Genomic DNA, 25249 nt, shown 5'->3' with positions numbered 1-25249 from the left:
CATGAATTCATGTTGCTCACTAATTGGATAGGAAACACGAGGCTGCTCACCTGGAATAGCGATGTAATTGTCGATCACTGGAAACAATTCCTGAAGAGCGTGCCACTCCTTCAGGTTTAGTTCAACACCAGCCGCTCCGCTTCTGTGTAGACTGATCACAGGTTGGAAATCCAAAGGAGAGGACAGTCCGATTGAGATAACCTTCGTATTTCGAAGCATTCAAATAGTAGATGTGTCCGAATAATATTGTCCGGCGTATAAAGCTGGTTAGTGATTTCTGCTCCTCAGGCACTTGCTGATCGCTGTCTTTCTGAAGAACCCCTTTGAAATTAGTGTACGGTTGAAATCTCTTTTTCAACGGCATCGAAATAGAGGATTCCATGACGAAGAACTGTGAGATACTGTATGATGCAACAGCATGGGCATTTGAAAAAATGTACGGGCGTGTTTTTTTGAGACGCATGCGCGCTTAGCAAACCAAACATGTGCTGGACAAAGAGGTGGAGCTTTACAAAGTGTAATGGTTAGAGAAAAGTCAGCAGAATATCATAAACACAAGGTACCGCCCCCGCTCCATTTTTTGTGTCCAGCATGTGTATGGTTTGCTACGCGCGCATGTGTCTGAACAACACAACCACGTATTTCTTCAAAACTACATCTGCATGCTGCGATAGAATTCTCTGGTATCGATATAGATTATTGTAATGTAGAATCATAATAACAGGTACCTGTATATATTTCGCTAATATCAAAGCTACAGAACAACATCGTTGCTGTTGTACCATGAAATAAGTCGTTCAACATTCCTGAAAGCGCAACCAGCTTCAGATGGAACGTTGTTTATTGTGTGATACATGCAGCACCCACCCTGGTACACTTTAAGTTCCTGCACCTTTGGACATTTTATACTTTGAAAGTCAATCACATTCTGAGTATTAAAAATATGTTCAATAATTTTACTTTTCTTCAATCCTTTACAATAAAACTTTGTGTCACTACAGTTTAAATTTCTAATAAAGCTGTACACCTGATGAAAACTAGTCCCAATTGGAGAAGTAAATGAAAGTCCATGATGATTTATTATCAGCCATTTGGTTTGTTTGTTTGCAGTAAAGGAACACGGAGTTTTCACAATAGCGTGGTAAACAACTGTCAAATCTAAAGAACATACACAGATTTCACGTAAAACGAAGTCATTGTTCTCAGTCTTGAAACCTTGTATGTTAATTACATATTCCATTGTATCATAATATTGCACTAACACTGTATCTCACAAATGTGTATCTTAGTTTATTGTCTAGGTAACGATTTTTAATAAAAGCATTTCACAAACTCGCATGAAAAAACGACTGTCCTGAAAATTTTCTACATAGTTGCAGAAGATAATTCAACAAACTGCTAATGTTTCTCTGCTGGCAACGTTCGCAGTCTTCGGAATATTCTGGAGAACCACAGTACCATCCATGTTGCATCAAACATGCATGGACCAGTTGATTGGGCTGGCCTTCATAACATCCACTGCAGAAAATTGCATGTTCTGGTGTGTAGGATTTGACAATCGCAGCAACACATTTTTTTTCTAAATGTGTTGGGGAACAAGCACTACACTCAGAATTCGATGAAGCAACTTCCCTGTTATCAACAACGTTTCCGCAGTCTGACACTTTCTTACTAGCCATTCAGACACAATATATATATATATTTTTTTTTTTTGCGTGCACACGAGATTGTATACCGCTATGAAGTGGGTGGATCTTACATAGATTGCGCATGTTCTTACAACAAACGTTCATGTGTAAGGACGATGTAAAAGCAAATTATCCGAAACAAGTAGTAGTACAATTGCTTTTTAAGTTCCCTATATGTTTTTTAATTGCATCTTGAAAATTCACCTTCATCTATATATTTTTCTTCAAAGGTTGACCAGTTTTTATTAACGATTTGCTGTAGGTTTAACACTGCAAAGGATCTTCATTAATGAAAATCATGAACTTTCTACCGATTTTTGTCACGGCAGGTTCAAGGATCTGTGACAAAAGCTACTATTAAACGTATTATTATATTTATTAATAATGTCTTAATAATACTCAGCGGTGAACGATGAGACTCGTTGAAGTACACAGACTTCTCTCAAGTACAGGGATAGTGTTAGGCAATGACAATATTTACAGTACAGAGAAATAAAACCACATTGCTGCAATAGATAATCTAAAAGGTTTTATTCTTTATTTATGGCAATTATAATGCGAATATACTTGAGGATTTCGCTTTGTCGATGAATTGACTCAACTAAAACGCATAAACTCAATGCGTGGCTATCGGCATGCCTATGATCACATAGACCTAGCTTGCGTCCCGAACTACCATACCAAGAGATATGCAATAATAACCGAGCCAATGTTTGCTCTTTAGCCTTTTAGTCCAAATTAATCATTAGGCTAGCTTTATTTCTTAACGAATTATGGTTGCAGTATTGTGCCTAGCATCAATGCATGGCCATCGGCATACCTATGATCGCATAGGCCTAGCTTGTGCCCCGAACTACCATACCAAGATGTATGCACAACACCGAGGAGTTATTTTTAGGTTTAAAAGCTTCGTCGATCCGTGGCGAAAGTAAGATATTTCTCAGCCCTGGCCCAAAACCATGGTAACGGTTGAAGTTTTTGCGTGCGATGACGTGTAACCGGCCAAGTGAATGCATCACTTCAATGTGAATTCACGTGAAATGACAAAACGACAGTGTTGCAGTATGCAGATATTAAACACCAGAACAAGAACAATGTCTAGATGAGGTTGTGTACTACAGGCTGTGGAAAAGGAGATGCGATAGCCACTAACGCCGTCAAACGGTTGGGCGGGAACTTTACGTCACATACCATGAAGAAGTAATAGGATCCGAGCTGATTATGTCCTTTGCGATTAGTCCACTCAGAATTAGTTCACTTCATCAAATGATTTACTAAATCTCATCAATTTACATTGTCGAATTCATTATTTGAGTTTTTTTTTTTTGGGTTTAGGTTCAACATCTTCACCGAAGAGAAAATTATGCGCATTTCTTTGTTTTCCTTGACCCTGTACATCCAGGGTCAAGGAAGTCAGTAAGAAGGTGTGTTATATACAGTGTACATACAACTATAGATTGAATTGTATCTTCTCCAAATATGATGTATAAAGAAACAAACTGCCGGAGAACTAAGTGAGGTGAGTGTACAATTTTATATTACCATTATAGTGGAACCACAAGCAAAGAAACCTGCGCAGACTCGCGACTCCTGTGCACCGTACTCCAGTGTGGAGGGGAGGGGGAGAGTGGAGCATGCTCTCTTATAGTCCGAGTTGAACGGAAGAGGAGGAAGGTTCTTTTTCTTGTGGTCGCTCTTGTAAGTAAGGTGAACTGTGATTGGCCATTCATCTATTTTATCACTTCTTCATCATCTCAATTGGCTTAAATGGCCGGAAGAGCAAAGTAAATTTATCAAATATAAATACAAACACGTACCGTTTAATAAATAACCAAAATGGAATGAAGCAGTTTGTATTTTTATTGCTTTATGTAAATATGTAGGGAAAAGCGAGAGAGAATTGTACACCAATGGCAAAGAAATGGTAGGCGAAGTATTTACCAGGATTATACTCCTTACATTCTTGCTCATAATAAGGAGTCGAAGGTATCTTGCTTAAGGATCTTTCTTCGATGTAAACCTAAAAGTTGACTTTTCAGATTACGTACATAATCTTCTGGGCAGAAATGCGCACTGCAGATTCTAGTATTAGCATGATTCACGTTAGCGTTTCCACACGAATCCAAAGCTCGGTGACCGAAGAATCCTTTTGAAAAACGTATATATTATGTTCAACGTACTTGGAAGATGTATCTTGTGCTGAACTAAAATAAATAATAATAACAAGTGGTGTGCGGTATCTCGAAAAGTCGGGACCGGGATCGGAAAGAAAAATTCAGTCCCTATCCCGACTTCAGCAAATGACTTCCCTAAATTTCTGGATCCCGAGCAGTCGGGAAATACCGAATGGTCATTTTAAAACAGTATTAATTCTTGATGTTTTCTACATTGCAAATGTCTGAAACTTATCGGAAATTGTTAGTTTTCATTCCAGAAATGCAAAGAAAATCACTTAAGGTGAAAATGAGAATTTGAGATTTCCCGACTAGTCGAGAAATTGCGAATATTTCCCGTCCCGAATGTCGGGATTTAAAAAAAATTCCCGTTCCGATCAATAATATTCTGTCCCGCATAACAATAAGTTCCTATCTATATTTATTTTCAATTTTTTCTGAAGCCACAAAATGTAAATGGGTGGAAATGCTCATTTGTGTACTCGATTTCGTGTGTTTCAGTTTCTGGCATGGTTTCCTATCTGCATAGTGCAACACTAGCACATAGATTTGGAATTCATTTCATGGATAAATTCACCTCTTACCGTCGTTTCGTCATCACGAGTAAACAACGGATTGGCCCAACCTATACTTCTAATAACCTTGATATTTCTTACGCGATATCCTCGCTTTTATACTATTTCGAGAACACAGATTCAAGTGCAGATGAATCGCTCACTATTTACAAAAAGATGCTACCAACAAAAATGACATCTATACATGTCTAGAAATAAAAATTCGTATAGTGCACTCTCGCAAACATGAAGATACATTAAAATACTCATAATAGAGCATAATATACAATAAACATTAAACAAAAGATATACATTACGAACAAGGTGCAATATTACATATAAAAACAAGGAAATTACTCTTTCTTTCACAAAAATAAATATATTAGTGACATATTTTCTACCAGACGTCACATAAAAATATGGATATCACCCTAACAATAAAATTCCTGTTTCAAAAAGCGAACATGTCACACAAGCACTGCATGATTTAAAAAGAAATTTGGAGCAAATTGTATTCCAGAATCTTTAAATGGTATATGCTGCATTGCCTAGAAAATAAAAGTAATTCATGTAAAACACCGACGTTGTGTATGTAAGTATTGACGTTTCCACAGTACTCCAGCTGCTATTATTAAACACACGCAGACAAAAAAATGGAATTGACAAATCGTTTCTCGCCCCACCCCGCACCCAATATATATATATATATATATATATATATATATATATATATATATATATATATATATATATATATATATATTTTAAAACGATAGTGATGGGGGTGGGGCGAGAAACGATTTGTCAATTCCATTTTTGTCTGCGTGTGTTGGGTGGGGGTGGGGCGAGAAACGATTTGTGTATCAACGTTAATCGGGAATAGTAACTCACTTTTTAAACAAATCAGTTATTCTGCACTTTGTCAGCATTGGGATTCGAACCCGGGACCTCCTACATACAAAACAACAATGTCAGCCATCTTGTTTTGCTTTTTGAATATCTGTTCGTACATAAATACTAATCGGGACTGATAACACACTTCTTTTTTATTTAAACAGAAAATCATTATTAGCTAATTGACAACATCGGGGATCGAACCCGGGACCTCTTGATTACAGCAGTAACTTTTACACCATATTTCCACTTTAGTTCATTTCCTCTTTGTGCATAAAAGATAATCGGGACTTTTAAACAAATAGAATTAAATATCCAATTTTGTCAATATCGGGAATCGAACCCGGAACCATTTGGTTAAAACATCAGCTTTAGCCATTTTATATTTAAACTATATCGCGGAATAAAAAACAACTTCCGCAAAGAGTCGAAACCCAGAAACAACGTCAGGGGTAATTTACACCCCTACCACTTCCACATGGACACCGGGCTCTGAGACGGATGTCTTCAAGGTCAACAGCTGATCAAATTTCTGCTGCGTCATTGATCCCTGCTCTCAAACGGATGACGTCAAGGCCACCGGATGTAACATGGCACCGGATGTAGTGATCCAAAGAGCCGCTATTACTACTTCGGTTTAGTTTTAAAATCGCACAGATTAAAAGTTTGTAAATCTCCTGAATCTGTATTTCTTGTGTATCATGTCGTCTTTTGACGTTCAATGAAAAAGCTTCTTCCCAGATTATGACTAAACCTTACAAATAAAACTTGTAACGGCTGTTGAGATCTAAGCAAATGTATCGGACTTTTGTGGAAACTGTTAAAATCATAACACAGTTATCCGTAAGAAAAGAAACTCAAGGTCCTCATTGAGGATCTAAGCGAGTTCATCTCACCTGTATAAACTGTAAATCTGTCCACAAAATAAAAAGAGACTGCTTCGCCATTAGTAAATTTAAAGCCAAGAAGAACAAAACGTTCTTCTCTGGAAGAAAGTAAGCTACGCCACTGATTAAGCTGAGGAACAGTGATTCATCCATATCGGCCAATACCCTCCTAACACCCTTCCAAATGTCCTCAAGATCCCATAATTGTTTTACAAAAACCCAATTTATGGTCATTTTGGCTCGAAATTTACACTTACACCACCCCTAGATGAAACATTCTGGATGAACTTCTGCTGAGAAATATCAAATCAGTCTTGACAATCCTTGTCAGTTTTATTGAGTATAGAAGTATTTTTATGTAATTAACACGATTCCCATAAAGTTAACTTGAAATTATTACATGTATACGCTGCCAGATTGCACAAATAGACTTGTTAATTCTTCAATTGATATGAACTGAATTTATTCACAGTTTCAGTTAAGTATTGGAATCCACTTTACATCTAAACCTATCCCGCTTTGGGCCAATCGTGGTGAAGCTACCGTAGAAATAAGTCAATCAATAAAATGTCGAGGCCTGTGCCCGCCTATCAAAATATTTTAGTCACGCTTTATTTTCGTTGTAGTAGGCCTGTCCTTGAGAACATGCCCTTGTCCTTGATGGGCCAACATTTCCGGAAGCACAATTTCGAGAGACCTGTCCTGCTGCGACGTTGCTGTAGGAAGAACAATACAGGCATCAACGACCTTCAGAAATATACGTGCATTGGTGCCTATGGAAGATTCGCGGTTGATACTTTTCCACCTTTCGAAGTCGATCGCGACGCTGGTGATGCGGAATTGATGAGAAAACAAATCCGTTGTGTTCTTCATTCAAGTCCTCGCCATGGCATTGTGTTTATTTTTTCATCATTTTCATGTGATCAACATTTATTCTCAACGCCACGAGCACGAGTAACTACAGAGATGGAAAGTGCCGTTGCATGAACAAGTACATCAGGTGTCCCGGGTTGGAATCTCGGCTTGGGCGTGGGCGTATTTATGAATGTCCCTTCATTAATTTCATCATATTATCACTCATCCTCATCTTCGCGATGAGACAAAAAAGTGAAAAGAGCGAAGTAAAATCACAGACAAATGTGTATATAGGCAGATCTGGAACGAAGGCAGAAAACCGGTGCACTGACCTCCTGCTGAGAATCGCCATTCGCAAGAAATTTTGTAATAATCCGCTAAGAGGCGCTGAGAGGCACTACTCGCAATTTTGCTTCCACTTATTCTAACAAACAGAACAAGAGATGGCACTGCTGAATTTGAACATCTGTCAAGCTTATGACACCGGAACCATTGCCCTGAAGCGATGGATTCCGAGAAAACCTTCACTTACATTTATCTGTGGTAAAATAAACCAAATCAAATAAATACAAGAACAAACATATTAAAATCCAGTGCATTTAGCTTCACAGAAGATTACTTTCACAGCTACACAACAAAAAGGAGCCAAACATATTAATTAGATACCTTAACAAACACACGTTACAAAAACAGCTAGATTAATATGCGAGAGTTAAAAAAAAAAGATAATCGTTTTCTTTCATATTGAGAGTTGCTGTATTTCGCCTTTTCCAATAGAGGACAAACACTGAACACAAATGTAAAAACCATCTTTTATGCACATGGATGAGGAAGAGAGAGAGAGAGAGAAGGATAATATAGGTGCAAAGAGGAGAGAAGTGAACACAGGCACAGAGAAAAAGGAAGGCAGAGAGAGAGAGGGAGAGTCGTAGAGATAGAAGGAGAGAACCGCATATATGAAGTAGACACGGAGGCAGACAAATAAGAGTAGGTGAGAGAAACAAGGGCAAAGGAAAGAGAGAAGAGAAACACGAAGACTGTGGCCTAGAGAAGAGAAACTGACAAGAAGAGATTGAGAAATGAGCGACAGATAAAGAAAGATAATATATTGAGTACTGTAGAGAAAAAAATAGATTACATCCACTTCTTTACCAGAGCATATACAGCACCTATCTTCATCCCTCTGTTCATCAAATATCGCACGCTGTGCGAAAATAAAAATTATTTATGTCAATAAAAAATGCATTTGCACGTCATGCGGCACAGGCTCATACTATATGCCGGTGACGCGCATGTCAGTCATTGTAAAATTGACATGAAAATTGCAAATTTGCAATGAATTTTATAGAAATCAATCCGTTTTATGCTTCAAATAAGCAAAATTGCATAAGAACCTAATCGGCCCTGCCTGACAAAAGTATAGGCTGATTCTTTATGTAGTTTACAACTTCAATAAATTATAATTATTTATTGGAACCACATACAGACTTGGTTTACATGTCATTATGCAGCAAAACACTTCAAGTTTTGACTCACGTAGTGTGTAGTTGCGGAGTTGATCACATGCAGCGATGCCAGCCCTAGCATAATGGTGCTAAACCTAGCATAATTTAACTGTCTTTGGCACCTAGCACCCTATGTTTGGCATAACAGCCAAATCTAGCATAATCTGCAACCGTCGGTAGACATTGAACTCAAAGGAAAGTGCTCTGAAGAAGTAAAAATAAAAGTAACTGCACATCTCTATTTCAGGAGTAGACATGTTTCCAACAAAAGAGAGTACACTGGCCCAGTGATCCCGTCCACCACCAACGCCTTTCGTCTCTTCCGCATCTTCCTGCCATAAAATCGAAGAGGAGGGTTGGGGCGGCCCACCCTCAAAAGTTTGTCCTTTCCTAGCACCGACACAAGGGGTCAGCCATTTGCGGTGCCTGTATTTTCAAGAGGAATGATTAGTAGAAAATTTCATTGACAAATAAAGCTCATGTGGCGCCCTCCTTTGTCGGCAAATTTTGATCATCTTTGTCTTCAGCTTGTGTTCGGTTCGGTTCAGTCAACTCGACATCTTACCATTTCGGAAGCCGTCTCCCGCGGCGAAAAAAGCGTTGTTCCTGTGCATGATTTTAATTCTTTGTGCGTGCGTCTTTCAGTGTATTTTTGAGCGTGTGTTTGAGTGTTTTTTCCTGCTTTTTAATTATTTTTATATAAAATATATTTGGAACAATTTCGAAAAATGAGTACTAACACCAAACGAAGTAACTGTGAAACTCCCGAAAAGAAAATAAGACCGTGGGGATTTATACCAGAAATGGGAGTCGTATGCTCAGAAATATAGAAAGGAGTGGGAAAGAGGCAGTTTATATTTTTTTGTTTGGTGAATATCTTTTTTCCTTTTCTTTCCTTTTTTTTATTTGGAAAAACTGTTAGTTTACATAGAAATGCGTTGTATGAGCATTTGAAAGTTGTAAAGAACTAGCACAAAAGTGTGTCTCTCTAGCAAGTTGTTGTTGGAGGTGGAAATGGGTTAATTCGTCCTTCCATATAACGCAAAAAAATGCAGTAGTATATGAAAGATATTTGTGAATTATACACCAACCCCACCCCGGCAATACTTGAAAGGTAATGACGCTTAACTGTGTCATGTCATCTTCCCTCTCCCCATCTGCTAGAAAAAAATATGTGAAGTATTTTTACAAATTTACTAAGCCACATGACCTAGTTCGATCCTTGGTAAGGTATGGACATGTAATTATGTTTTTTCCATCCCATAGTCAATAGACCATTTCATAAGTTCTTCATTCACCCTCATTATAGTACTTACTCCCAGACGCCCTAAGGCAAAAGAAGCGACTTAAAATGAATAGATCTTAGGGTGGGATAAAATATAACATTTGAAAATAGTAATAAAATATATTGTTAATAATAATAATAATACTGCCCTAGCACATTTTGGGTGGCATTCTAGCATAATTTCACAGTTCGAACAGCACTTTTCGTAGCTGAGGGGTTGGCAACGCTGATCAGATGCGGCGCTACCGGTCTATCGTTGAAAATGGCAACTTTCACTGGTGCGGAAAGAACTAAGTGCGTGTTCTGGTTCGAAGAAACCAAGTCAGGAACGAGTGCACAGCGAAAGTTTCGCACAGAATACGGCAAGGACCCGCCCAGCAGACCAACAGTGTACAAATGACACCAGACATTTATCAAAGCAGGTTGTTCTGTGCGACACACAAAGGCTCCAGGGCGTTCACCCGTGGCTGACGATGTGGTGGAAGTTTTTAGGGAGAGTTTTGTCCGCAGTCTCCAGATTACACTCCACTCGACCTTTTTTGTGGAGGGTTTGTGAAAGATAGGGTGTACACCCCTTCCCTACCTCATAATCTTCATGAACTTCAAGATCGCATCACAACAGCCATCGCTAATGTTACCCCTGAAATGCTGGTTAATGTTTGGCAGGAAATTGACTTTCGTTGGGATGTGTCCAGGATGACCAACGGTGCACACATTGAACCATAACAGATTTCTAATAAAAAACTTGAAGTGTTTTGCTGCATAACGACATATAAACCAAGTCTGTATGTGGTTCCAATAAATAATTATAAATTATTGAAGTTGTAAACTACATAAAGAATCACCCTGTATGTCATTTTTTAGGTGGCAGCGAACGTGTTATTGAATTGAACTGTGAACATTTCAAATTGATCATGGTCTAACGTAGCATAAAAATATATAAGTTTCCTTTGTATTTCTCCATTTTTCTTTGGGAACAGGGAGCAGCCAGTAGGGGGTCTAGAATGACATTTAGGGGGTGCGACGTTGAAAATAAAAATAACATGAAACATGCATGCATGCTTTAGCCACTACACCAAATACCAATCAACTTTTAGCTGACTTCTCTGAAAATATCCCAATGAAACTGAAAACAAGTAGAAACTTGCTTCATTTCTGCTTGCTTTGACCACAAAAAACATGTACAGGAAAGTAAATTCTGCTTAACTTTCAGAATAGGGTCCATGGCTTGCCTGTTGTATACAGCAGCGGTCTCACTTCAATACCTAACATTTTACGCTCAAAGTGACGAAATGAATTTTAATTTAAAGTTTTGGGTGCGTCAGCACGTAGGCTATTTTGCACCCGTCACTTTATACGGGATCCAGCCCTTTACCTGAACTAAAATAACATAACTGTAATGTCGTGTCGTAACAAAAATATTAAAATATTCTGACCGGTAAAAAGCTGAGGCTGTTAAGAGGCACTCAACACACACAAGGACAACACACAGAATTATACTGACCATAGGGCCAGTCGCCAGAGCCTCTTTCGCCTGCAAAATGCAGTCCAGGGTGCACTACGTGGAAGTGAGGTTGACAATTGGGCGCACTACGTGGAAGTGAGGTTGACAATTGGGCGCACTACGAGGAATTGAGGTTGACAATTGGGTGCACTACGTGGAAGTGAGGTTGACAATTGGGCGCACTACGTGGAAGTGAGGTTGACAATTGGGCGCACTACGTGGAAGTGAGGTTGACAATTGGGTGCACTACGTGGAAGTGAGGTTGACAATTGGGCGCACTACGTGGAAGTGAGGTTGACAATTGGGCGCACTACGTGGAAGTGAGGTTGACAATTGGGCGCACTACGAGGAAGTGAGGTTGACAGTTGGGTGCACTACGTGGAAGTGAGGTTGACAATTGGGTGCACTACGTGGAAGGTCACCCCTTACACACCAAATGTGACGATATGGTTTTGATCGATTGATTTTGTTTATTTTACTTCGCATTTTGTGCCTCTTGGCTAATTTGCGAAGATTGGGATGAGTGATGAAATGATGAAGTTGATGAAAGGACATTCGGCCAAAGGGTCCGGCGGTATGGTTTTAATAAGTCATATCGCAATACTATGACAGTGTTTTCGGTTGAAAATAGGTTTCGAAAAAAGGGTTCGACAGAAAATTAGGGGCGCGTACTCCTTCGCAACCCCTGACGATGCCCCTGATTGGGACATTATGGAACCCAGAAACTCCTGTTCGTATAACCAACGACCCTACCCAATATGCTCGAGCCTTCATCATAAAACAACACGAGAGTAGCACATTATAAGACCGAACGATGTTTTCTTCGGACCATCGATAATACCCTGTCAGCGTTGGAGCCAATTTATTGCTGGAAGGTTTGACATCATCAGTCCCATTCAGTCCTCATGCATTACGCTTCATCAGGACGAATCGACTAAAAGCTTTAGGCTGTACACACACAAGAATCTTCAATGAAGGTTGAAGATTTAACCTTACCAGGACCCAGTAAAGGCTGAATCACGTTCTTGATCCTCGACACGTAAAGTTTACATAAAAAGAGTTGGAACGTTGCCAGAAGCACGAAATGCATGGTCAAAGTTTCCGATACGGAAACTGACCACAACGCACTGTGAGCCTGCATGGCTTTACGTTGGAAGTTCCGTGGGAGAAATGTGTGAATCACAACTGTCGACATCAAAAGAGAAGAAGGAGTGCATTAAAGGGAAATTGAATAAGCGAGGTAGAAGCAAAAGAAGGGACAAGAAGAACACAGGTGAGTCCCTTGTTTGCCTTGAAGGTTTAGATGTGTGTGGGTTGCGTGTGTTAGATTGCGTGCTGCGCGTGAGCTTGTCGAGGGGTCGTGATAATTGTGTTTTTATTGTAATCTTTGTTCTTTGTGCTGTAATTATGGTCTTTTCACCGAGTTAACAGGTCACTTAATCTTTTCTCCATAACACCTCGTTTTGCTTTTATATTGCTTGACTTTTTGCCGCGTTGTAACCAGGAAAACACGGGATCGATTGATTGGTTTATTTCACTTCTATTTTATGACACTTTTGGCTAATCGCGACGATGAGAATGCTTGATATATAATTGACTAAGGGATACTCTCTCAAGGAACACCCATGCCCGGGACGGGATTCGAACCCGGGACCCCTGGTGTCGCAGCGTTAACCACTCCGCCACGGAAGCCGACCCTGATTTTTCGAAGAAAAAAATGTTGATTTTAAATATATAATGGCATTGTTATTAACATGCACGATATTGTAATATAAGAGGCCAGAAGTTTTTTTTCTTCATGATGATGCATGATTAATTTTTCCCACCTTTTTCGTTTGATTCACTCATGCCTTCTTGTGTCAGCAATCGAGATTATCCTCGCCCTAGTAATGGTATTGGTACAGTCGGAGAAAGAATTACCTGGGCCACGGGACCTAGAATTTCGTAACGTCTTAAATCCTGTTGTTTATGCAACCCAAATAACAAATTATTATCTTAAGTTTGTCTGGTGGATCTGAGTTCTCGGGAAGGATTGAGCATTGATAGCATGAATCACATGACTCATGCCCCAGCAACAACAAACAACAGCTGGGTGCTACGCGTCCTCAAGAAGAACATTTCAGCAACTGGTTTCTTAACAAGATCTACTCGTAAGAAAATATTTTTCGAGTGTTACTAGTCATTGTCAAGAAGGTTCACTGAAATGATGGTTCTCATCACAGGCCACATGCCACACGCTAATGGTTTAAGTCCAGTTTATGCACTGGACCTACAGATTAAAGTGGGATCCGAACCAAATGTTCCTCTATCTGGTATTGAATTCGGAAGCCTTTGATTACATGTCGAAGACGTTACCACTACGCCATCGGAGAGGCAATGGAACGCCTTGAGAAAGAGACGAGTGAAACCATATTTGACGTTAATTTTAAAAATAAGACAATATTTTGTGGTCACAGTTTCGAACCGTGGGAGAGGCATACATTTTTTTTTTGTCCCATCGTCCATTTCACGAGTTTATAATTCTTACTCAGCAACACGATTAAAACGAGTGATAGAAGAAAAGCAAAGTAAAATAACTGAAACAGAAATAAAAGGAAAAAGCGAAACAAATTTTATCCATAATATTCTGCAGTAACTTCAGTCGTGTTCAAGGAATCCTACCTTTAAAGAGATTTGGTTTGATTTGGTGTTTTAAGTCCACTTTATGTACAGTAAGGCTAATCGGGACTGGACCTACAGTTTAAAGTGGGATTCGAACCACTATGTGCCTCAACCGGGTATCGAACCCGGGACCCCTTGATTACAAGGCGATGACGCTACCACTGCGCCATCGGGGAGGCCACCTTTAAAGAGAGCCGTGGTCTCTAACTTGTCTTTTCCCCTTCCTTTGTGCTCTCGATTCCCTCTGTCACGATTGGTCTAAAACTAATTAATGCGACGTTAATTAAACAATCCAAACAACGAAACAATGCACAATCAACTGCTCAACATTCCAATTTTTTTCGAATCGGAAAACAATTGAGATGCAGTAAAATGAAGCAAGAAGCAGTAATAAACTGGGAATTTGGTACGGTATAGAATCAAATCGGTGAAGATGTTCCATTTGATTGGATTTTTGTTATTTAGTGTCGCTATTCTTTCACTTTTGGCAAATAGCGACGATGAAGATGAGTAATGAGTGATGATATGATGACATTGATTAACGAACACTCACCAAGAACACCCATGGCCAAGCCGACATTCGAACCAGGGACCCATGCTGTCGTAGCGCGCTGTGCTAACCACTCCGCCACGGAGGTTGGTTAGGAGTGGACATTATACCATATTTTGTGTGCGCAATTGGGATCAATCAATGGAATGACTAGCCATAGTATATTATTAATATATTCATATAATAATAACACGTCATATTATTCGGCACGAAGTAACATCATAGACATTCAATCTTGCATTATTGCCTTTCAACTATTTCTTCGACTTCAGGTTAATAACATCAATAAGATAAATTATGAAACAAATGAAAATGAATGAGGGATATTGACAGTTATTTCGAATTACCTGACACAAGCAACATTAAGCAGACTCGGTGCGCAAGCTCATTAAGTGGTCAACCTTCGATCTCGTCACCAAAGTTCCCGGATTTGAGTATCGTCCTTGTCACAGGTGTTTGAGTATTTCGTCATTAATTTCATGTAATGGTCACTCGTCCGCGACTAGGAAGAAAAGTGATCTTACGTAACAAAACTAATAAAAATAAACATGATCGAAGAGTACTTATTTCATCTCTCACGAAATCTCCTATAAAACCGGGATATATGAAATATATGTATCTGCACATACCTTTTCGATTTCTATATTTAACTAGCCGAGACCGAGAACGGGAGAGCAATTTTCAATTCGAGAAACCGAGAGACGGAGACACTGTAAAGTCTTGTTTCTTTCTTGACATCTTCCTAATTGACTTGTTGTTCTGTTCGCTGTTGGATTTGTATTGGCAATTATTGTCATTATTCCCCCCCTGTATGTAAACCATAACGACGATATATGATGAAATACATTAGAGCAGATAAAAGGACAAGAACAAGAGAGTCATGCGTGCCCGGGACTTCAACCCAGAACCTTACGTAACGAGATTTGAAATTCTGGAGAAGGCATCTGTGTTTCGCTTGGCTTTCTCTTTCCTCAACTTCTGTTATTTTATCATGCACGTATAATTAAAATGGATCTGAGAAAATACGTTGCGATCCATAATTGTGTTGGTTAGATGCTATAAATGTGAACTCCAACATGGAATAAATTATTTCCTTTTGTATGTGGTTGAACATGAAATTTTCTTACACTGTGACTAACTAACTAATTAACTCCCTAGCCTTCTTAAACCCGAAGGTTCATGGCTGCAGCAACACAGGCCTTCCATCTTTCCCTATCTTGAGCAAGTTCTATATACTCTTTTCCATCCCTACCGATTTCCCTTAGGTCCATCTCAACGTTGTCCCTCCATCTTCGTCTTGGCCTTCCTATAGGCCTCTTACCATCAGGTTTCCCAACAAGAATTTTGTGAACTCCTCTTTCCTCTCCCATTTGTGCCACATGGCCTGCCCACCTAAGTCTTCTTGATTTAATTATTCTAATAATATCTGGACATGAATACAAATTATGTAGTTCTAAATTATGTAACCTTCTCCACTCACCTGTCTCCTCATCCCTTTTAGGTCCAAAGATATTCCTAAGGATCTTATTTTCAAATACTCTCAATTTATGTTCCTCTTTCAATGTAAGGGACCAAGTTTCACATCCATATAATACTACAGGCAAAATTACTGTTTTGTATATTTTAACTTTTAGTTTCTTAGATATTAAACGAGAAGACAAAAGTTTATGAAGAGAGAAGTAACATGCATTTCCTGAATTAAGCCTACTTTTTATTTCCTCTTTAATATAATTTTCATTTGTTAATATTACTCCTAAGTATTTGAATTTGGAAACTGGTTCAAACGAGTGTTAGGTAATAACGAGTTCTTATCAATAATTAGATTTTGATTATTACCTAACACTTGGTTTCGGCCTGTAAGCATATATTTAATTTTCTCTTGGTTAACTTCCAAACCTATCTCTTTAGCAGTTTTGAAAAATATTTTAGCATTATTCTTAATTGTATTCACATCATCCCCCAGTAAGTCTACATCATCTGCATATGCTAACAACTGAGTCACACCATTTAATTTTAGTCCTTCTTTAGTTTCTTTTACCTTCCTAACAGCATATTCTAAGGCAAAGTTAAAGAGCAATGGAGATAATGCATCTCCTTGTTTTAAGGAATTGTAAATTTGTCAGACATATTAATACCCACACGAATTTTACTTTCTGTTTCACTGGTGCATATTTTTATCATACTAACAAGCTTCTTAGGTATTCCAAACTCTACTAATATATTATATAATTTATCTCTTTTGACCGAATCATATGCTTTTTTTAAATCAATGAATTTGATTATATTCCCACTTTTTTTCAAGTGTCTGTCTGATGTGAAAAATTTGATCTGTAGTTGATCTGTTACGTTTAAATCCACATTAATAATCACCTATAATTTCATTAGCATATGGGGTTAGTCTTGTTAAAAGAATGTTAGACAATATTTTGTATGTTGTTGAGAGTAGAGAAATTCCACTGTAATTATTGCAGTTCATTTTATCACATTTTTAAAACACAGGAACAATTATGGATTCTTTCCACTGTTGAGGGATTTCTTCTTTATTCCATATTAAACAAATTAATTTATGAATTTGACATATTAATGAATTTCCACCATATTTAATTAACTCAGCTGGTATTAAATCAATGCCAGGTGCTTTGTTATTCTTTAGCCTTTTAATAGCATCTTTAACTTCAGTCAAGTTAGGTTCTGGAACTAAAGGTTCTGCTGTGTGTACTTCATTTACTTCTGATTTATCTCCTACATGGACATTTAAAAGGTCATTAAAGTAGTTCTTCCATCTATTTAGAATATCGCTTGGGTCAGCTAGAAAATCACCGTCTTTATCTTTTATCAAGTTTACTTTAGGTTGCCACCCCTTTCTAAACTCATTTACACCTTTATATAAATCTCTGATATTTTTATTTTTGCTGTTTGTTTCAATTTCCTTAATTTTGCTTTTCAAGTAATCTCTTTTTTTTTACTTCTAAACGTCCGGTTAACTTCTCGCTTTATTCTATTATAATTGTTTAGATTTGTATCATCAGAGTTATTTAACCACCTAAGTCTAGCCTGATTTCTTATTTCTATTAGATTATGACATTCATTATCAAACCATGGCTTACTTTTTCTCGGTTTATGGTATCCTATACTTTCTTTAGCTGCTGATTCTATTGCATTACGTATGTGCTCCCAATTCTCATTTACGTCTGTTTCATTCATATTTTCATCATCATTTAAATCCTGCAAAATATCAAATCTATTTGACAGTTTAAATTGGTAATCTTTCTTAATTCTTTCATCAGTAAACTTTCCTGTATCAAATTTTATAACTTTTAGATTTTGTTGCTTATGATTTATCACTGAGAGTCTTTCTCTTAATTTAGCAATTACTAAATAATGGTCACTGGCACAGTTGTCACGGTATCTAGTGACATGTGAAACGCAGTTCGATATAAATTATTTTTGTTTATTGATTCATTTTATGCACAAACATGAAAGTGTGAGGTTTGATCTTATTTTGTGAATAAACTTGTATCCAAGCCAGACGTCGGGAGTAGGGATCCGGGTTTTTCCTGAGTGACAGCCGCCGCTTAGAACGTGACATATTTGCACCAACACGGAGATAAGGAAAGTTTATTTTCGCCGCTACCGGGCTCGAGTCGCAGCAGGCGTTCGAACCCATGTTCACGGATGACCAGTAAAATCAGCTGGAGCCCAAGCCTGCAAGGATCGACGACGCGCACTTGACCGCGTTTCAAGACAATGGAGAGAGGTCATTTCCATCCCTCTGAAACAGAAGCCAAGCCACTAGAGCGTCCTTTTCAACGGAAGAATTCGAATCTCTTATATATAGGCAGTACTATGATTCCAGACACAGTTTTCACCCGGATTTCATAGAGACAGCAGCTCCGCGCTACACTCTCGCGTGATTATTGTTTTGCGTTCGTGAACTTTGTTTCCTTACGTACCGTGAGCGAATCGCAGATAGAGAGTTACCAGTGCGCGCCTTATTTTGGTGAAGATTACGCGGTGATTTGTTTTTGCCAAGCGTGGACTACATAATAATGGAGGGCTAAAGAAGATCGAGAAGGGAGTCCGTCGGCTTCCCTGACGCCTGCAACGACGCCGAAGCCAGTCAGACGACGCCAAAACCAAACACTGCCCAAAGCCCGAAGGACGCTTTCAGATCGACGTCCCAACCAAAGCCCGAAGGACGTTTCCAGATCGACGTTCCAACCGAAGCTCGTTACCAGAGAGAGAGAGGGAAGGACGATTCGAGAACGACGCCCAAACGAAGCCCGGCATCAGAGAGAGATGATTGGAGATCGACGTCCAATTGATGCCCGACACTGGAGAGATTCCTGACCGGCGCGTGACCACGTACATCCGACGCTAGTGGCAAGAGGAACGCCCGAAGTACTAAGGAGGTGCAAGTACACCAGATCGTCGCAATTATTCTTCGTCGCGATCGACCTCGGAGGACAATTTCGCCACAAAGGAACCGTGTGCAAGTCCCGCGTCCAGGAGAGATGAATGACCACGCCATGTAGCAGAGTCTGGTACAGTATACTTCAGAGGGTCTCATGTCCATGTAAACGTGCGTCGTTAGTATCAACACCGTACTGTTAACGCCGAAGTCTCACTTATTCGCAAAGTTACTCAGGAAACCCCGAACCTAACCCCCGCGTCTGATAATTTTTGGTATTGTTATAAAAAAGGGTAATTTCATGTTCAGATGTTCTAATTTAATTGTCTGCATTCAGGGTTAGAAGCTCCATTTCATTTCTTTAATATTTAGTATAAATTGTCAAAGTGTTCTCCATTTCTTGTGTAACCGACCGCCCCGTCGCGCCATTTAACTTGTCAATAGTTGACTGATGAGTCCTTTTTAATTGTGGAAGGCGTAAATTTTATTGCAAGGTCGTGTGCGTGAAATAGTATTATTTGTTGCATGGTGGTTTTTAAGGTAATTTTTGCTCGCGCCGACGATTGATTAGTGTATTCCGGCAGCTGGAGCCAATTAAGTTTTTGCATCGCTATGTAATTGAGTAGTTGTTCTCATTGGACGAGAGAGGCTTGTGTGTAATACCCCCGTCCGAGAAACTTGTATAATGTCGTGCTTACGACTCGATGCATACGTTCATTCGAACGAAAGATTTAACCACGCCGACCCAATTGTCTTAGTTAACCGCTTTCCGAGGGCTGGCACTTAAGTTAATTTGAAAGAGCACAGGAGCTGGCAGACAAATGCCCTAAATTCACATAAAGGTTTAAAAATTAAAAGGAATGATATGTTAATGAGATCCATGATTTGTACCCATACTTCACATGTAAAAATACCTCATGCGTGTGAAAGAGAGATAGAGTGAATGTTGTGAGAGTGAGGAGGCTGTAAACAGTTGTTGATTGCAATATTTTTTTGTTGTTACAATATATATTCACTTTTTTACCGTTCGTCAGTGTTGTTATTTGACGTTTTTCAGGTACCAGATATTATGCTATTAGTGTTTTATGATTGTTCGAATCTACATATCAAAGGTGAACAAAACAGTGTAACTTTTCAAGGTATTAATCTCCGCCTCGCAATAGTATGACAATAAACGACCGTCTCAGTACCGAACTTGATAACTGGACCGTGAGTCACGACCGGTTTCCCGTACACATAACGACGTTTGGCCCCGTGCCGGGGTATGATTGACACGTCATTTCGGGGACCGTGAGTGCACTCGTTACACAGTCAGCACCTCTATGTGTACGAACGTCAATTATACTAGTATGCCTTCTCTTATCAATGAGAATATGATCTATCTGATTATGAGTTTTACCATCTGGAGAAGACCAGGTATATTTATGGATATCTTTATGTTTAAAAGTGGTACTTTTCACAATTAAATTCTTTGAGGTTGCAAAAGTAATCAATCTTATACCATTATCATTACTTAATTCATGAAGACTTTCTTTACCAATCGTGGGTTTAAATGTCTCTTCTTTGCCAATCTGTGCATTACAGTCACCTAAGAGAATTTTCATATCATACTGAGAAAATTTATCAAAGACCTGTTCTAACTCTGCATAAAAATCATCTTTAGTATTATCATCTTTATCTTCCGTTGGTGCATGTATGTTTATTAAAATAATTTTACACCACCTACCCTGTAAAACTGCATATGATATCCTATCATTAATAAATTCTACTGTTTTAAGAGTCGAGATAATTCTATTATTTATGAAAAAGCCTGTTCCAAAATTATGATTTTTCAGTACCACGATAGAAAAAAGTATAATTTTTAGTTTTACAATTCCCTTCTCCTGGCCACCTAACTTCCTGGACAGCTACTGCATCTAATTTATACTTCACTATCTCATTAACTGTACACTGAAATGCCCCAGGCCGGTAAAGGCTCAGAACACTAATTTAATATCCTTATTCCTAACGTAGATCTTATCCTTAGTCCAGGGACCTCCCAAAGTAGTCCCCACCCGGAGATCCGAACGGGGGACTATTTTACCTCCGGAATATTTTACCTTGGGAACATCCATGGCCTCATATTGCTGTTTCTTGACATTTTTTTTACAGTGCAGAGTTGTCAGCTCTACGCCTAACCCCCAATATGAATGGAGGAACTACTACACAAGACACACACAAACACATCACAACTATAACACAATATAAACACAAACACTCCACAACTACTACACAATATAAACATAAACAAACTACACAGGCCTCCTCCATGGCGCACTGGTAGCGTCATTGCCTTGTAATCAAGGGGTCTCGGGTTCGATACCCGGTTGAGGCACAAGTGGTTCGGATCCCACTTTAAACTGTAGGTCCAGTCCCGATTAGCCTTACTGTGCATAAAGTGGACTTAGAAGACCAACTCAAACCAAACCAATAAATAAACTACACACCACAACTACTACACAAGACGAACACAAACAAATTAGACAGCACAACTACTACGCAAGACAAAACAAACATACTAGAGAGCACAACTACAACACAAGACACATACATACATACCACCGATACTACACAAGACAAACAGAAACACACTAGACAGCACAACTACTACACAAGACAATCCCAACCACACTAGACAGCACACCTACTACACAAGACAAACTCACATACAAGCACACCACAACTTCTACACAAGACAAACACAAACACACACATTGTTCTGCAAGTATCAGTATCGGATAATACCAATATCGAAATACATGCCTCACCCAAAATCAGTCTACCAAAATAACAAATCCTAAATTCTTGACTTTTTTTACTTTCTCTTGACCTATCTTTACCTTTTTCTTAACATTTATGTAATCACCTGTTACTTAGGTATAGTTGCAAAAATTAAAAAAATAGATATTTTTATTCAATAAAAAAACCTCTACCAGAAGGTTAGTCAAAATTAAAACTGAAGCTGTACTTTAACAAGATATTTAGACTTGCTTGAATTATTAATGCATGTAAAAATTAATACTTCAGACTTCATCCTGGATTGGGAATAGCCACATTACTTTATTTAATATTTTTACAAAACTTCAATGTAAATTCTTAAGAAACAAAGTGAACAAATCTTAACCACACACACCTCAATACAATTTTAGATTTCCAAATATTCAATTTTTTTAAATTCTAGTATGTGTATGTAAATTTAATATACTGTAAAAAATAACAGAACTTCTTGACCACAAACATAATTTCTTGACATTCTTGACTGGTAGACACTCTCCAAGTATTTATGGATGTTTTATTAATGCTAAAAGCTCTAAACCTGACATGTCTAACCTAGCAACGAAAGCATTTGGTGATGTAGTACCTCTTTACACCCCTCGCACTTAAGGTAGATGGTAGCAGCAGTCCATATCTAAGACAACAGTAATGAGCCGGCCCCATGGAGGAGTGGTTAGCACATCTCGCTACGATGCCAGGGGTCCTGGGATCGAATCCCGGCCTGGGCACGGATGTTTTTGAGTGTCCATTCATCAATTTCATCATAGATCGTCACTCATCACCATCTTCACAAATTAGCCAAAATTGGCACCAAAAGTGAAGTACAATAAACACTTACATTAAAATAACTAAAAAAGGATCCCAAGCAGCCGTTATCCAGGCTGGATTTGTAACGGCCGCTTGGGATCCCTCTTCAGCCATTCCAACACAAGTGTGGATTGTTTTGACGAAGTTTTAACATGCTGAGATTTTTTAAGTTGGAATATGGCAGAATTTTTGTAAGTGTTTTTAACCTTAACCCTTAACCGAATCCTCATTCAACACTTCTTTTACGCGGCACTATGCTCGGTGTCTAGAAACATCCACGAACCTGATGAAAGAGGCAGTTTGACCTCCGAAACGTTGTCCTAATAAGAGTCCATAACCACTCATGTAAGTAGTTAAATCAATTAATACTATTTAACGTTTTTATTCACTATACTGTAAAAAATAGCAAAAGTTCTTAACCTAAAGCATAATTTCTTGACTTTTTCTTGACCTATCCTTACACTGTGACAATTTCTTTTTTTAGTTTTTCTGCACAGATAACCTAATCTGGACTGGACCTTCAGTTTAAAATGACATACGAACTACTACGTGCATCCACCGTGTATCGAACCCGGGATCCCTTGATTATAAGGTGACGACGTTATCATTACGCCATCGAGGAGGCCCCGTGAGAAAATATTATTCACTCGATCTATAAAATAATTTATTTAAACATTTACACTTTCGTTTTCTTCTTTTTTTTGTTAACTACTCTTCTACGACTCTTTTCTTGTCTTGGAATTTCTTCTTGTTTCAGGAAAAAAATAATACATGCAGGCTGTATACCCTCCCTCCATACTAATAGATAGAAAGCTCACTCTCGAGAACTAATTTATAAATAACGTAACCATTAGGAAACAATTCGAACGTTAACTGATATAACTGCAGATGAAACAATACTTACAGACGCTAAAGAAATATCTATTCTTGTATAAGCTCACAGGCAACAGGTATCTGGTGAGTCATTCACTCTTGCTAACTACGAGCGAAGGTCACTGAACCAAAGGGTGGAGAACAGGCGTCTGCTCTACGGAACTAGGGTTAGCAGACGAGGCCCGTGTTCCTGTTATCAATGACGTACGAAATAAGGAGGAACACAGCTTTCATATCAAACTAGACGTATGTTTTGGTCCCGCCATTGCATGTAGTACACTTTCTCGTCGTGGCCTTGAAGGGCTACGTAAAGGCTTCTCTGCGAGAAAGATATCTTACCATTGAGGGGAGGAAAAGTGTGTCTGTGTATCGAGGTCCTTCAACTTTCGTATTCTTCTTTATTTCAGGACGCGTGCTGTATCGTCGATTTAATCTAATCTAGCCGTTCTAGGTTCTGTTTCTGTTCGGCAATTTCACATTGTCTTCCTGCTTATGTTATTCGCGACGAAGCTTCTGGTTTCGATAATCTGGACGATGAAGAGATTGTGTTGGTTGGTTGATTTGGTGTCTTAAGTCCACTTTATGCACAGTAAGACTAATCGGGAATGCACCTACAGTTTAAAGTGGTATCGAACCACTATGTGCCTACACATTACTTTGCTGCTAGATACGCGTGTTTGCATGCTAAGATGTCGGGAATGCTACATTTTCAGTGTGTGGAATTAAGATTTATTTCTGATACGAATAATCGGAGAATGGAGTAGTGAGAAAAGTATCACCTCACATGATTGAATTATAGCCCCCCCCCCCCCCACACACACACACAGGATATCGGCCGTGGTTTTTATAACGAAATATAACATGGATGAATTGTGTCAAGAAAAACTGGAGCCTATTCACATCCCTACGAAACTTGGAAGAAAGTCCACGTAGAAATTAGAAAGTTCTGTTCCGACAAAATCGGGACTTATAGTAAATGAAAAAGCAAAGTGCTACCTTGTGCTTTACAGCAAGCCATGAAGGCGTGTAGGGGGTGCGGAGTTAGGGTCCCACACTTTCTTGTTACGGCCGAAGGTGGGGATAATGTGATCAGCACCACGCCCCTGGCCGCCTTTACCCCCCCCCCCCCACAGATTTCCTAGAGGTACCCACTTTATACGACGCTGGGTGGGCGCCGGAGCCACTTGAACAGGTAGACAAAATTCCAATTCTCCCCAGTCGGAGATCGAACTCAGATCTCTCGCATGGCAATCAAACTCCCTAACGACCGAGCTACCGCGGCACTTATAGTATAGTAGCCTTTGTAATTAAGGCAAGAATTATTTTAGCGTTTCATTCAAAGGTTTTAGGGGAATCATTTTCGGACATAGGCTATAACTCTTGTCGGTTCTGCGACCTGGCTTGAGAAAAGGCGATTTTATGACGAACAACATTCCACCTGATGTCACGTGACTTTCCTACATTTCCTGTGTCTGTTGGCTATTGCATGAAAGACGAGTTGCTCCTTGAGACAGACAGAATCACCCGATCACCTAAAGGTGCAATGCGTGTTGCCTACCTTTCCAGCATTATTTACTGCCATTAAAGTCTTATGGGGAAGAACTTTTTTCCACCACTGTACACCCAACAGCAAAAGAAACAGTAGGCGAATTGTCCATCACCATTTTCATTCGGTCAGTATTGAATTGAGATAAAGACGTCAATAAGCAGAGGACAATACCTGCTTCGAACCAACATAAATTCATTCCTCCTCAAAACAGCACGGGATAGAGAAAAAAAAAGTAATT

The 25249-nt window shown here is 39.0% G+C and overlaps 1 protein-coding gene across 3 annotated transcripts in view; it reads left to right on the top strand.

The window, feature by feature from the left end:
• Positions 1–25249, top strand: part of LOC145986649 (scavenger receptor class B member 1-like) — a 90704-nt gene that overhangs the window by 26361 nt on the left and 39094 nt on the right. For 2 of the 3 annotated variants that reach the window (XM_083120919.1, XM_083120917.1), the window contains exon 1: positions 12496–12619. The exons of the other annotated variant lie outside the window; for it this stretch is intronic. In XM_083120919.1, coding sequence (XP_082977045.1) covers positions 12517–12619 — 103 coding nt within the window. In that variant the 5' untranslated portion in view covers positions 12496–12516. Of the gene's footprint in view, positions 1–12495; positions 12620–25249 lie in introns of those variants that run through there. 3 annotated transcript variants of the gene reach the window in all.

The sequence above is a fragment of the Lepisma saccharinum genome, chromosome 4, assembly GCF_977018435.1.
Source record: "Lepisma saccharinum chromosome 4, izLepSacc3.1, whole genome shotgun sequence".
In the NCBI taxonomy this organism is placed as follows: Eukaryota; Metazoa; Arthropoda; class Insecta; order Zygentoma; family Lepismatidae; genus Lepisma; species Lepisma saccharinum.
The sequence above is the reverse complement of the archived record's forward strand: the minus strand, read 5'-3'. Positions and strand labels throughout refer to the sequence as shown.